This window comes from Pelophylax lessonae (genome assembly GCF_965119305.1).
Source record: "Pelophylax lessonae genome assembly, chromosome: 13".
Lineage (NCBI taxonomy): Eukaryota > Metazoa > Chordata > Amphibia > Anura > Ranidae > Pelophylax > Pelophylax lessonae.
The window spans coordinates 68,834,849-68,846,906 of record NC_138780.1 but is presented as its reverse complement, the minus strand read 5'-3'; the positions used below and the strand labels follow the sequence as shown (position 1 = coordinate 68,846,906).

Sequence of the window (12,058 nt, the reverse complement as noted above, 5' to 3'; positions counted from 1 at the left end):
CCCTTATGCGGACAAACCAATCAGCTTCTAACCTCAGCTTGTTTAATTAAAGCGGAGTTCCACCCTAAAATTACACTTCTGTCCATAGTCTTGTGCCAGGTCACCTTAAAAAGAAATGGATAATCACATTTTTTTTTATTTTTACTTACCTTGGATTAGAAGAAAATATACTTACGTTACTTCCTCTTCCTCCCCTCGGCGGCCACGGCCCGTCGTCACTTCCTGGCTTGCAATGATGAATGCAAGGGATGACGCTGCGGCACCGGAAGTGACGGCGGGCCGGTGCAGTGCACGTAATATTCTCTCCAAACCTGAATTGTATATATTACCTTCCATGTAATATACTCTCCAAACCTGAATTGTATATATTACCTTCCATGTAATATACTCTCCAAACCTGAATTGTATATATTACCTTCCATGTAATATACTCACTGATCCTGCATTGTATATATTACCTTCCATGTAATATACTCTCCAAACCTGAATTGTATATATTACCTTCCATGTAATATACTCACTGATCCTGCATTGTATATATTACCTTCCATGTAATATACTCTCCAAACCTGAATTGTATATATTACCTTCCATGTAATATACTCACTGAGCCTGCATTGTATATATACTACCCTCCATGTAATATACTCACCGATCCTGCATTGTATATACTACCTTCCATGTAATATACTCACTGATCCTGCATTGTATATATTCTACCCTCCATGTAATATACTCTCCAAACCTGCATTGTATATATTACCTTCCATGTAATATACTCACTGAGCCTGCATTGTATATATACTACCTTCCATGTAATATACTCACTGAGCCTGCATTGTATATACTACCTTCCATGTAATATACTCACTGATCCTGCATTGTATATATACTACCTTCCATGTAATATACTCACCGATCCTGCATTGTATATGCTACCTTCCATGTAATATACTCACTGATCCTGCATTGTATATGCTACCTTCCATGTAATATACTCACTGAGCCTGCATTGCCGTTTCTATCTTCAAGTTGAACTCTGTACCTACAACACAACCAGCACTACACCATACACACTAAACTCACCTCTTTTCTCTTGCTGTGTGACTATGACACTTCCGCCCTTCTATGGGCGTGTCCAATCTGCGCCTGAAGCCCACATTATGCTTAGCGCTAATAGGTCCATTTTCGTGACAGTCATCGCTGCACAGGCCAATTATGACTTTAGAAGCTGAGAGGGGCCGTGCTCAAAACGTTTGTCATAGCAACTTGCTTACTGCGCTGCTTACTTGATATACGGCTGTCGCGAAGACCAATGTGGGTGTGCAGGTGAGTGTCAGATGGAGAGAGATGGTAGGCCGGAAGTGAGGAGGTCTTGTATACATACGGACCACATTGAAGTGTGATAGTAAAGGCTCAGGGTTATTTTATGGCTGCTGGCAGAAATACTAAAAACTGAGGGGAGGAGGGCATAAGTATTATAAGTGGAGTAAATAATTTGGGCGCCAAATTGGAGTTGGTAAACAGCAAGCCCTCATGTTTTACCTTTCATTTTAGGAGAATATTAAAGTATAACTGAACCTTCTATATAACACTTGCCTCATACCTACATTATTTATCTTATTTGGATGTTTTTATTCTTTAAAGCTGATGTTTAGCCATTTTGTATGGGGGGGGGGAGGGGAAGGGAGGGTTGCCACCTCTTTCCTTTAACCACTTAAGCCCCGGAAGATTTTACCCCCTTCCTGACCAGGGGGTATTTTGCAATTCGGACAATTGCGCGCTCGTGCGACGCTGTACCTAAATGAAATTGATGTCCTTTTTTTGCCCACAAACAGAGCTTTCTTTTGGTGGTATTTGATCACCTGTGCGATTTTTTTTTTTTTTTTTTTTTTTTTGCGCTATAAACAAAAAAAGAGCGACAATTTTGCAAAAATAACAATATTTTTCACATTTTTTTTATATAAAATTCCCCAAAAAAAAAATGTAAAAATCAAAATTTTTTAACATTTTAGGCCAATTTGTTTTATGCTACATATTTTTGGTAAAAAAAATCACAATAAGCGTATTTTGATTGGTTTGCGCAAAAGTTATTGCGTTTACTAACTAAGGGAAAGATTTTTGTCATTTTTATTGTGTTTTTTTTTTTAACGAGTAATGGCGACGATCTGCGTTTTTTTTTTTTTTTTTTTCTTTTTCTTTTTTTTTTTGCGGGACTGCGTCATTGTGGAGGACAGATCGGACCCTTGACTGACATTTTTGACACTTTTGGGGTTACCAGTGACATTACTACAGTAATCAGTGCTATAAATATTCACTGTTACTGTAAAAATGACACTGGCAGGGAAGGGGTTAACTTTATTGGAGAAGGAGGGGTTAAGTGTGTCCCTAGGGGCGTGATTATTACTGTGCAGGGATGTGGCTTTTCATGTAACAGCAGAGATCTACGATCCTACATAGCAGGACCGTATGATTTCTGCTGTTACACAAGGGAGAATGACAGGCGGCTTTGTTTACATTTGCCGCCTGCCTTTCTCCCTCTGTAACTGACGATTGCGAGTGACCGGCGGACATCGGGTCCGCCGGTCACACGCGCGGGGAACTCAGTAAGCGTGCGGGGGCGGGAGCGCGCCGGCGGCGCGCGCTCGCCCCCTATTGGCTCGCAGGCGAGTGACGTACGGGTACGTCACTTTGCCTGCACGGGGCTGACCGCCGCAGTATATGTACTTGCGGCGGTGGGCAAGTGATTAAACCAGGACACATGAATTACACAGGTTCTGAGGCTGATATAATGCAGACAAGGCACCAAGTGAGTTTAATTCCACCTCAATCAGCCACAGAACCTGTGTAATTAATATGTGTCCTGGTTTAAGAGATGAGGTGGCAACCCCAAGAGGGAGGGGGGGGGGTTACATCACCAAACACCTGAGTTCCTGGTGATGGCGTGTATCTCATGCCCTGCAGGTAAATATCCTTCATGCCCAAAGTGGTGATCTTCCGGTGCTGCTGGGAGATAACAGAGGTGAGTGTGAGGAGGTTGTACCCGTCGCCCGCTCCTTCCTGCCTCCGCCATTTACAGAACTTTGACTATTATCGTCCTACAATACACTGCATTCTGTGAACGGAGGAGTGGATGAATGACAGGATCTCCCCATTCACATAACTCAGACTATCATTGTCCCACAATGCAATGCATTTTGTGAATGGAGGAGTAGCTGATGAATTAGAGAATCTCCCCTGCCCGTTCACAGAACTCCGACTATCATTGTGCGACAATGGAATAAATGAGCAGGAGAGATTCCTATCAGTCATCCATTCCTCTTCCATTCACACAAAGCGTTGTATTGTGGGACAATGATAGTCTGTGTTCTGTGAATGGCAAGCAGAAAAAGTCCTGCACAGTCAATGCTGTTAACCCCTGTAGCCTGGAATATTGCTTTCCTAGGCAGTTTGCAGCAGCATGAAGAAAGGATTTTAACAAGAAGCAGCAGCCTGCGGGACATGGGATACTCACCATTACAGGGAAAAAGTCTGTTTGGTGATACGCCTCTCCAAAAATGTCCTGAACTTTGGCTTTAAACTGACTTTCTCTTTTATTCATTGACAGACACAGCTCTCCAGCATTTTGAACCATTGGGTTATGTATTGCCCCCTACAGGAGTAGGACACTAGGAAGAAAATGAACTTAACTACGCCTATGGGCAGTCCTAGGTGGTATAATCCCCCTCTCTGCTCTAGGTCTTCTTTTTTTTTCCCGCCTAGTCAGGAGTAAGGACCTAGTTCCCTGCTGGATTCTCTGGTCCTGGTAATGGCTTTTCTCCTGGTTTTTTTTCTTGGGAGATCTACAATCAACTGCCAGACTGGGCAACTGGCTGGATAATCTAGATCTAGTGGTCACCCCAGTCTGGTCACAGCTCCACGCTTGGTTGGCCGTGACATAGCTCCACTGGACAGGGGCTGGCCTGCGATTTGCATACCACCAGGTCTCAGCCTGGGTTGCAGCGTTTCGCCTGGCCAACAGCCCCCCATTTCAATGGCGAGGAGGTTCTGTCTTGAGCGGTGCCCACTTGGTTTCTGGTATGGTGAGTAACTGTTCCCCCCTCTCCCCCTGGAGGGTTTTGGGGTAGATGCAGGCCCCTCCCTGGGATGTATATTAAAAAAGAATAGCGCGCAAATGCAAAAGAAATTACTACCAAATCTGAAGAGAGTCCATAAATAAAAATGGGGGTTTGGTCCCACCATATGGCCATATCGTGCTCAAGCCCACTACTGCGTCAAAGTACCCCATTATCAGTGGGTCCTACACTATCCATGAAAAAGAGATGAATCCAGCCCTTCTAACCCTTGGAGATAACACTCCTTGCTGGGAAAAATGTGCAAATGCACTACAGGGGACTCCTCCCATATCCACTTGATGGTGGACACTGATTGAGTACAGGTGTATGTGGGGGGTGGGGAGGGCTGCTCAACCTCGATAGTCTGGTCAGACCTAATACATAAACAGGCAAAAAATTTGGGGGAGCATACCCATGTATTTCCAAAGCTGCTGCAGCTATGAACCAAAAGACATGTATATTAAAAAAGAATAGCGCGCAAATGCAAAAGAAATTACTACCAAATCTGAAGAGAGTCAGATTTGGTAGTACCTCCCTGGGATGGTCAGACCCGTGGGTTCCCATCTGATGCCCCTGAATATTCACGGTCCCTGTGGCTCATCTAGCCCTGGTGGGGTTCCTCCCTCTCTCTGCTGCAGGTTGTGGGGTGCCCTGTTTGCTGGCGTTCTTGCTACCAACGCGGTGGGGGTGGCATTTTGCAGTGCTACACACTTTTTGTGGGGGTCCCCCTCTTTAATAATGGAGTCTCTGGATCATGTTTCCCCACCTGACTCTTTCTGAGGCTGCAGGTCCCTCAGCATGAAGGTGTGCCCTCACCTGTGCCTGGGTTGGGGGGGCATCTTTGTTGGTTTCCGGGCCCGTGGACCTCGAGGCCGTGAACTGCTTTGTGCGGGTACAGAAGTTCAGAATGGAGTCCATTCGCACAGTGGTGGCGTCCCTACATCAGGGGGATTTTCTTGCCTCTATCAGCATCAAGGATGCTTACTTGCATTACCCGACACCAGCGATTCCTTCAGTTTGCTGTAGGAGAGGAGCATTATCAATTTGTGGCATTACCCTTTTGGTCTCGCCTCCGCTCCTCGGGTCTTCACAAAAGTGTTGGCCTTGGTTCTGGTGTTGTTACGTCAGCGGGGGATTGCGGGATTGGGCTATCTGGACGACCTTCTCTTGTGAGCGCAGTCCTCTGCCTTGATGGAAGACATGGAGATCAGCGCGGTGTGGGTGGCCTTTTGCAGACCCTGGGGGAGTTTGGTTGGCTTCTAAATTACCAGAAGTCTGCTCTGATTCCATACAGGAAATTGGATTATCTATGTCTGACTCTGGATTCAGCTCTAGCCAGAGTGTTCTTTCCTATGAACTAACTCCAGAAGTTTCATGCTGCGATTCATCTCCTGCTGTCTAGCAGATGGTTATCCCTGGACTTGTATGCGGGTGCTGGGCCTGATGGTATATTTACCGTTGAGGCAGTTCCATTCGTACAGTTCCATACAAGGTCCTTTCAAAGGGAGATTCTGGTGAAATAGGACAAGTGTCCAAAGTCTCTGGACAATCAGATCCAGCTGAGTGGGGAAATCAAGGGGTCCCTGGTCTGGTGGTTTTGCTTTCCGGCTCTTCAGCAGGGCAAATCCTTTCTCCCCTTGTATTGGACAGTGGTCACCACGGATGCCTGTCTGGGTGGGGAGGTGTCCTGGATCTGAGCTTTGCTCAGGGTGTTTGGACACGGGAAGAGTCCAGACTGCTGATATCTTGGAACTCCGGCCCATCAGGCTGTGCCTGGATCGCTGGACAAATCGACTCCGGGGGCTTCTGGTGCGGATTCAGTCATGCAATGCCACTGCAGGTGCTTATGTCAATTGCCAGGGCAGAACAATAGTGTATTGGCAGCCCTGGAAGTAGCCGGCATTCTCTGGTGGGCGGAAGGCTTCGTTCCGGCATTCTCAGCCGTACACATTCCAAGAGTGGAAAACTGGCAGGCGGACTACCTCAGTCGGCAGGTGTTGGACCAAGGGAAGTGATCCCTTCATCTGGACGTGATTCATCGGATATGTCTACATTAGGGAACCCTCGAGGTGGATCTGTTGGTGTCCCAGGTCAACAAAAAGGTACCAAGGTTTTTGACAGGGTCACGGGATCCTCTGGCGGATGCCACAGATTCTCTGGTGGGGCCAGTATTGTCTGATCTACGCCTTCCCTCCTCTCAAGCTTCTGCCGTGGCTTATAAGCAGAATCGAGGCTGAGGGGATTCCAGTTATTCTAGTGGCCCCGGACTGGTCTAGCCGGTCCCGGTATGGTCGCCGATGCCCCTTGGAGACTGCCTCTCAGGGAGGATCTCTTGTCCCAAGAGCCAATCTTCCATCCTGCTGTACAGTCTCTGGTTTTTACGGCCTGGCTGTTGAAAGCCAGGTGCTGAAAGATAGCGGTTTGCCTGGGTCAGTGATTCCGACAATGCTAATGGCTAGGAAGTCTACCTCCCAGGAAGATCTACCATCGTACGTGGAAAGCATACATTTCATGGTGTGAGTCGATTGGTGTTTACTCTCGTTCTTTTTTGGTGGCTCGGATTTTGACCTTCCTTCAACGGGTTGTTGAGCAGAAATAGGCCTTGAGTACTATCAAGGGCCAGGTGTCGGCCTTGGCAGTCTTCTTTCAGTGACCCCCGGCCATGCACTTGCTGGTGCGTACCTTTGTGCAAGGGGCACGAAATCTAACTCCATTGGTGAGGTCTCCCTTACCACCGTGGGATCTGAACTCAGTGCTTTCATTTCTTCAGAAGCCTCCCTTTGAGAATATTTGGGAGATTCCCCTGCTTTATATTTGGTTGTATCTGGCAGCTACAGAGTCTTTTTTGGAGGTCAGACTCACTATTTGTGATCATGGACAGGCCAAGAAAAGAGCTGTCTGCTCCTCCTGTGACCATTTCCAGATGGATCAGACAGATGGTGACTCAGGCCTATTTGATCAGGGGTCAGGTTCCTCCTTTCCCTGTCACAGCGCACTCTACTTGGGCGCTTAGTGCTTCTTGGGCCTTCCATCATCAGGCGTCAGTGGTGCAGATTTTTAAAGCGGCCGATTGGTCTTCAGTGCACACTAAATTCTATAACGTGGATGTGTTGGCATCTGTGGATGCTTCCTTTGACAGCAAGGTTTTGCAGGCTGCTGTTTCGAGGGTCTATTCCCTATTTGGGGGTGTAGTGTTCAGGTTGGGCTCCAGATTTTTTTTTGTTGAGCTCCTGTTTATCTGGTTGGCTCCCTCCCCCCTCCCTTGCCCTCCTTCCCATTTCATCCTTTCCATTTTCCCTTTCCCCTCCCCCTCCCTTTTTCCATCCTCCCACCTCTCCTGCCCCACTCTTGGGATTGGGGCGGAGCAGGAAGAGGTGGGGCAAGCTCCCATTTATTCTTTGGCTGTCCGGAGTGTGACTCAGCAGCATTTTTCTGGCTCTGAGGAAGGGGGTTCGCCCTAGAAACGCGTCAGCCTAGCCACAGCCCCATGCGACCATCTGCATGCTTATTCGCTACATTTGGGACCTTGGCTACCTTGGAGATTGTACATGATATGTTGATGTGTGGGTTATCACACCAGTTTTGTGAGTATTCTGTACACTTTTTTTAACATTTTAATAAATGGTTTTAATGGTAATGCACTAGGTCGGTGTGCCCTCTTTTCTTTTTTTCTTTTCTCCCAGTTGGTTTTGGATACCCTTGATCCTGAAGGGGGCAGCAAGACCGGTAGCTCTTTTAACATCTGAGTTTGAAGTGTACCTCTCTCTACTCCGTCAGACTCTACTTAAGCGCAGGAGATTTTGCTTTACTACTTGGCTATTGTGTTTAGTCTTGGGATTTTTTTGTTGTCTCACCCCTTATGTTTGGCACTGCTTGGACGTCCCAATGGTTCAGAATCCTGGAGAGCTGTGTCCGTCAATGAACGTAAGATAAAAATAGACTTTTGACTTACCGTAAAATCCATTTCTCTGAGTTATTTGCTGGACAGAGCACTCACCCCTCTATGGAGTTTTATTCCTTCTGACACTGCTTGTTAATAAACAGAAGACCAAGATCAGAGAGGGGGGAGTATACCACCTAGGACTGCACATAGGAGCAGCCAAGTCCTTTTTTTTCTGCCTAGTGTCCTACTCCTGCAGGGGGCAATATAACCCAATGGTTCAGAATCCTGGAGAGCTGTGTTTGTCAATGAACACAGAGAAATATATATTTTTTACTTTATGCTATAAAACATACCTAATAAAAAATCAAAGTTCTTCATTAATTTAGGCCAATATCTATTCTGCTACATGTTTTTTGGTAAAACAAAATCCCAGTAAGCGTATATTGATTAAAAATTATAATGTCTACAAACTATGGGATATTTTTATGGTATTTATTTATTTATTTATTTATTTGTTTGTTTTTTTTTTACTAGTAATGGCAGGGATCAGCGATTTTTTTTTTTTTTTTTTTTTTTTTTTTTTTCCCCCGGAACTGCGACGTTGCAGCAAACAGATTGGACACTAACTGAAATAGTCCTTTTGACACTTGGGGACCAGTGACACTAATACAGTGATCAGTGCTAAAAATATGCATTAACTGTACAAATTACACTGGCGTGGAAGGGGTTAACATTAGGGGCGATTAAAGGGTTAAATGTTCTCCTGGGTAGTGCTTTCTAACTGTGGGGGCGGGGGGTGCTTTGACTAGCAGGAAGACAGATCCCTGTTCCTGCTTAGCAGAAACACAAGATCTTCCCCTCTCACAGAACGGTGGTCTGCCTTGCTTACATAGGCAGACCGCCGTTCTGCCTCTCCTTAGAATGATCGTGGGGGGCCAGCAAACTTCAGGTCTGCCGGACCCGATGATTCGCTCCCGCTGTGTCCAATCACAGCGGGAGTCGGTCGCCAGCAGCACGTGTGTTTTCCCCAGACCCATGCATGAAATCACATACAGACAAGAATATCATGAATTTCAATGAATATGAATTTATTTTCAGACATTATTGGCACCTTTTCAGCTTATAGGCTGCTTTCATACTGCGCTTTTGTTTTGAAGTGCAAGAAAATCTCAAGCAAAATGCATCTCATTAAATTGCACGTATGTCTTATCACTGGTCCATTGTGCTTCCGTTGCAGTGTTAAAAATCCTGCTTGCCACGTTTTTGGTCCAGATTTGGTCAGTTGAAAAAATGCACCAAAAACGCACCTCCCCTTTGAAATGCATTGAAAACATGGCAAGAACGCTTTAAAAACATACTCGTGTTGCATTTTTGTTATGCTGTTTTTGAGTCACATGACCTAGGGCAAACACTGTAAAATCGCAGGTTTTTCAGTGCCCATTATTGCCATTGATTTTCAGCGGCCAATATATTGATGTATCCCTGATAAATAAAACCATCCATACTTGGAATTCCTCTGAAAGCTCTGAAATCTTAAGGCTAGCTTCACATGTATGTGTTTTGGTAATTCGCAATCTGCATTCCGTTGAGATTCAGTGCCATTCATTTTGAATAGTACCTAAACTTACTAAGGAAACACACCTGCATTGTAGCACACCCCAAGACATAGCAGTGCTCTGCCTTAGAAAAAAAAGGTGCATTTTTATACATGCTAAGGCACATTGGCAGACCATTCATTTTGAATAGGTTGCCCTAACACAACACAAATTAATACACCCCAGAGATATAAATGTGTCCTGTAAGTATTTGCCTGCAATGATGTGTGTTGGCTGGTCATTTAGAATGAATGGGTTTACGTAATGCACTGCAGCACAGTGCAAAAAAAAATAGTTTTTAACACCCTTTGACTCCTGATGTCACCCTCTTGTGCTGGAGGAATAAACTAAGGTCATAGAGTCTTCTGTTCTGGCACCCAGCACTGCACTGGGGCTGCAGGGAAGTTACTAGTAAAGGGTTTTTTACCCTAAAGAATATGAAAACCCAACATTTCATATTCCTGATTTTGTGTCTGCTGTACCATGTACTTGTATGAAAAATTATCCTGTTCTCTTTTTGTATTGTTTCCTTTGTGTAAAATCCCTGGTGATCATGCCAGCCCTCCTGATTCGGTGTACTGCTGTTTCTCCTCCCCCAATTCTCTATGCAGAGAACAGAGGGAATGTGATCACCTTTTAAAAAAGGGAAAAAAGGCGTGTATATATATATAATGTTTTTTATATGTACTGTATACACAAATGTTTTACCTTTCATTTATTTTCAAACTGAATTGGTTGTTTTATAAGCTAAGGGTTCACATATACCAAACACTCTAGCTCAGAAGAACCACCTTGGTTCCCTCTGTTACACCAGGAGGAATAGGCAGATAGAAAATGATGTAACATGGTATACTGCCAAAGAAACACCATATATTGGGAAAATTGCTGAATCCGGAGGACCTGCTCAGGTAAAATGGGCTGGTGGTGAAATTCCACCCCAACGTAGACAAGGATCCTGTAAGGTCATTATAGGTTAGAAGGAGAACAGGAAGGAGTAAATTCAGTGCCTTGAAAAAATATTCATACCCCTTGAGATTTTCACATTTTGTCATGTTAGAACCAAAAACGCAAATGTATTTTATTGGGATTTTATGTAACGCGTAATTGTGAAGTGGAAGGAAAATGATAAATGGTTTGCAAAATGTTTTACAAATAAATATTTGAAAAGTGTGGCGTGCATTTGTATTCAGCTCCCTTTATTCTGATGCCCCTAACTAAAATCTAGTGGAACCCATTGTCTTCAGAAGTCACCTAATTAGTAAATAGTGTGTCATTTAATCTCTGTATAAATACAGTTGTTCTTTGTAGCCCTCAGAGGTTTGAGAACCTTGGTGAACAAACCGTATCATGAAGGCCAAGGAACACACCAGACAGGTCAGGGATAAAGCAATAAAGTTCTGGAGAAGTTTAAAGCAGGGTTAGGTTATAAAGAAAAAAGTAGCCCAAGCTTTGAACATCTCACGGAGCACTGTTCAATCCATCATCCGAAAATGGATAGAGTATGGCACAACTACAAATCTACCAAGACATGACTGTCTCTCACGTACCTGATCCAAAGCCAAGGTGCTGAGAGGGCTCCCCTTATGGCTAAGTGCTGTACACCCCTAAAGGTGGTACAGGAGGTGTAGCGCCCAAAGAAGCACAGGTTGCCAACAGGGTACTGTAGAGCTGGGCAGGTGATTACCTGGTGGATGCTGGAGATGACAGGATACACAGCAAGACGGATGTCTCTAGGGAACTTCCAGATATACTTGGTAAACTTTTGCACATTGGAAACAGTAGTAAACACCAGGCTGAGGATCAAACATGGGTAATCAGTCTGGGGACATGGCAGGTAACAGAAACAGCAACTTGGCTGAGGTCACAACAGGAAAGCAGGCAGGTAGTAATAGTAAAGTCCGTAATGTGAGTCGGGGTCATATACAGGAAGGCAGGCAGGTAAGTAATAGCGAAGTCCGTAAGGCAAGCCAGGGTCATACACAGGTGATCAAACAGGAGCAAGGTTGGTAGAGCAAGACAGAGGGTCAACGCCAGGAGAAGAGATCAAACAGGTCAGGAACAAGCCGGGTCACAACAGGAAATCCAAGGAAAGTACTTTTATACCTGAAGGGTTCCACATGTACTGTCACTTTAAGGCTGGCTCCAACCAGGAGTGATGACAAGGGGTAGAGCAGCCATCTCAGAGCACATGTAATAGAAGCACAAGAGATATATGCCATTCATGAGATGCCTGTTGGAGTGTACAGTGAGTACTGAATAAACATCCCTTGTTCCAGAGAGTCTTGTGACAAGTAAAAAGAGGTTCAGGAACACAGGAAGGCTGACGACAATCCAGCAATTTGGTGGAATAAGTAGCAGTCCTATTTAGGCCAGCAAGTGGCCACATCTGTCACGGTATGCGCCCCATTGCGTACGCGCATATGCCAATTGGCCGTTCTTCTGCGCATGCGCACGGGAGTGCTCCA

General features: G+C 45.1%; 1 protein-coding gene across 2 annotated transcripts in view; it reads left to right on the top strand.

Moving 5' to 3' along the window:
• The first annotated feature begins 1,265 nt into the window (after nucleotides 1-1,265).
• LOC309543350 (protein-L-isoaspartate(D-aspartate) O-methyltransferase-like) overlaps nucleotides 1,266-12,058 on the top strand; it is a 128,948-nt gene continuing 118,155 nt past the window's right edge. Inside the window, exon 1 of one of the 2 annotated variants that reach the window (XM_082242817.1) lies at nucleotides 1,266-1,329. In XM_082242817.1, coding sequence (XP_082098943.1) covers nucleotides 1,316-1,329 — 14 coding nt within the window. In that variant the 5' untranslated portion in view covers nucleotides 1,266-1,315. The remainder of the gene's footprint in view (nucleotides 1,330-12,058) is intronic. The other variant, XM_082242818.1, reaches the window with a different exon arrangement.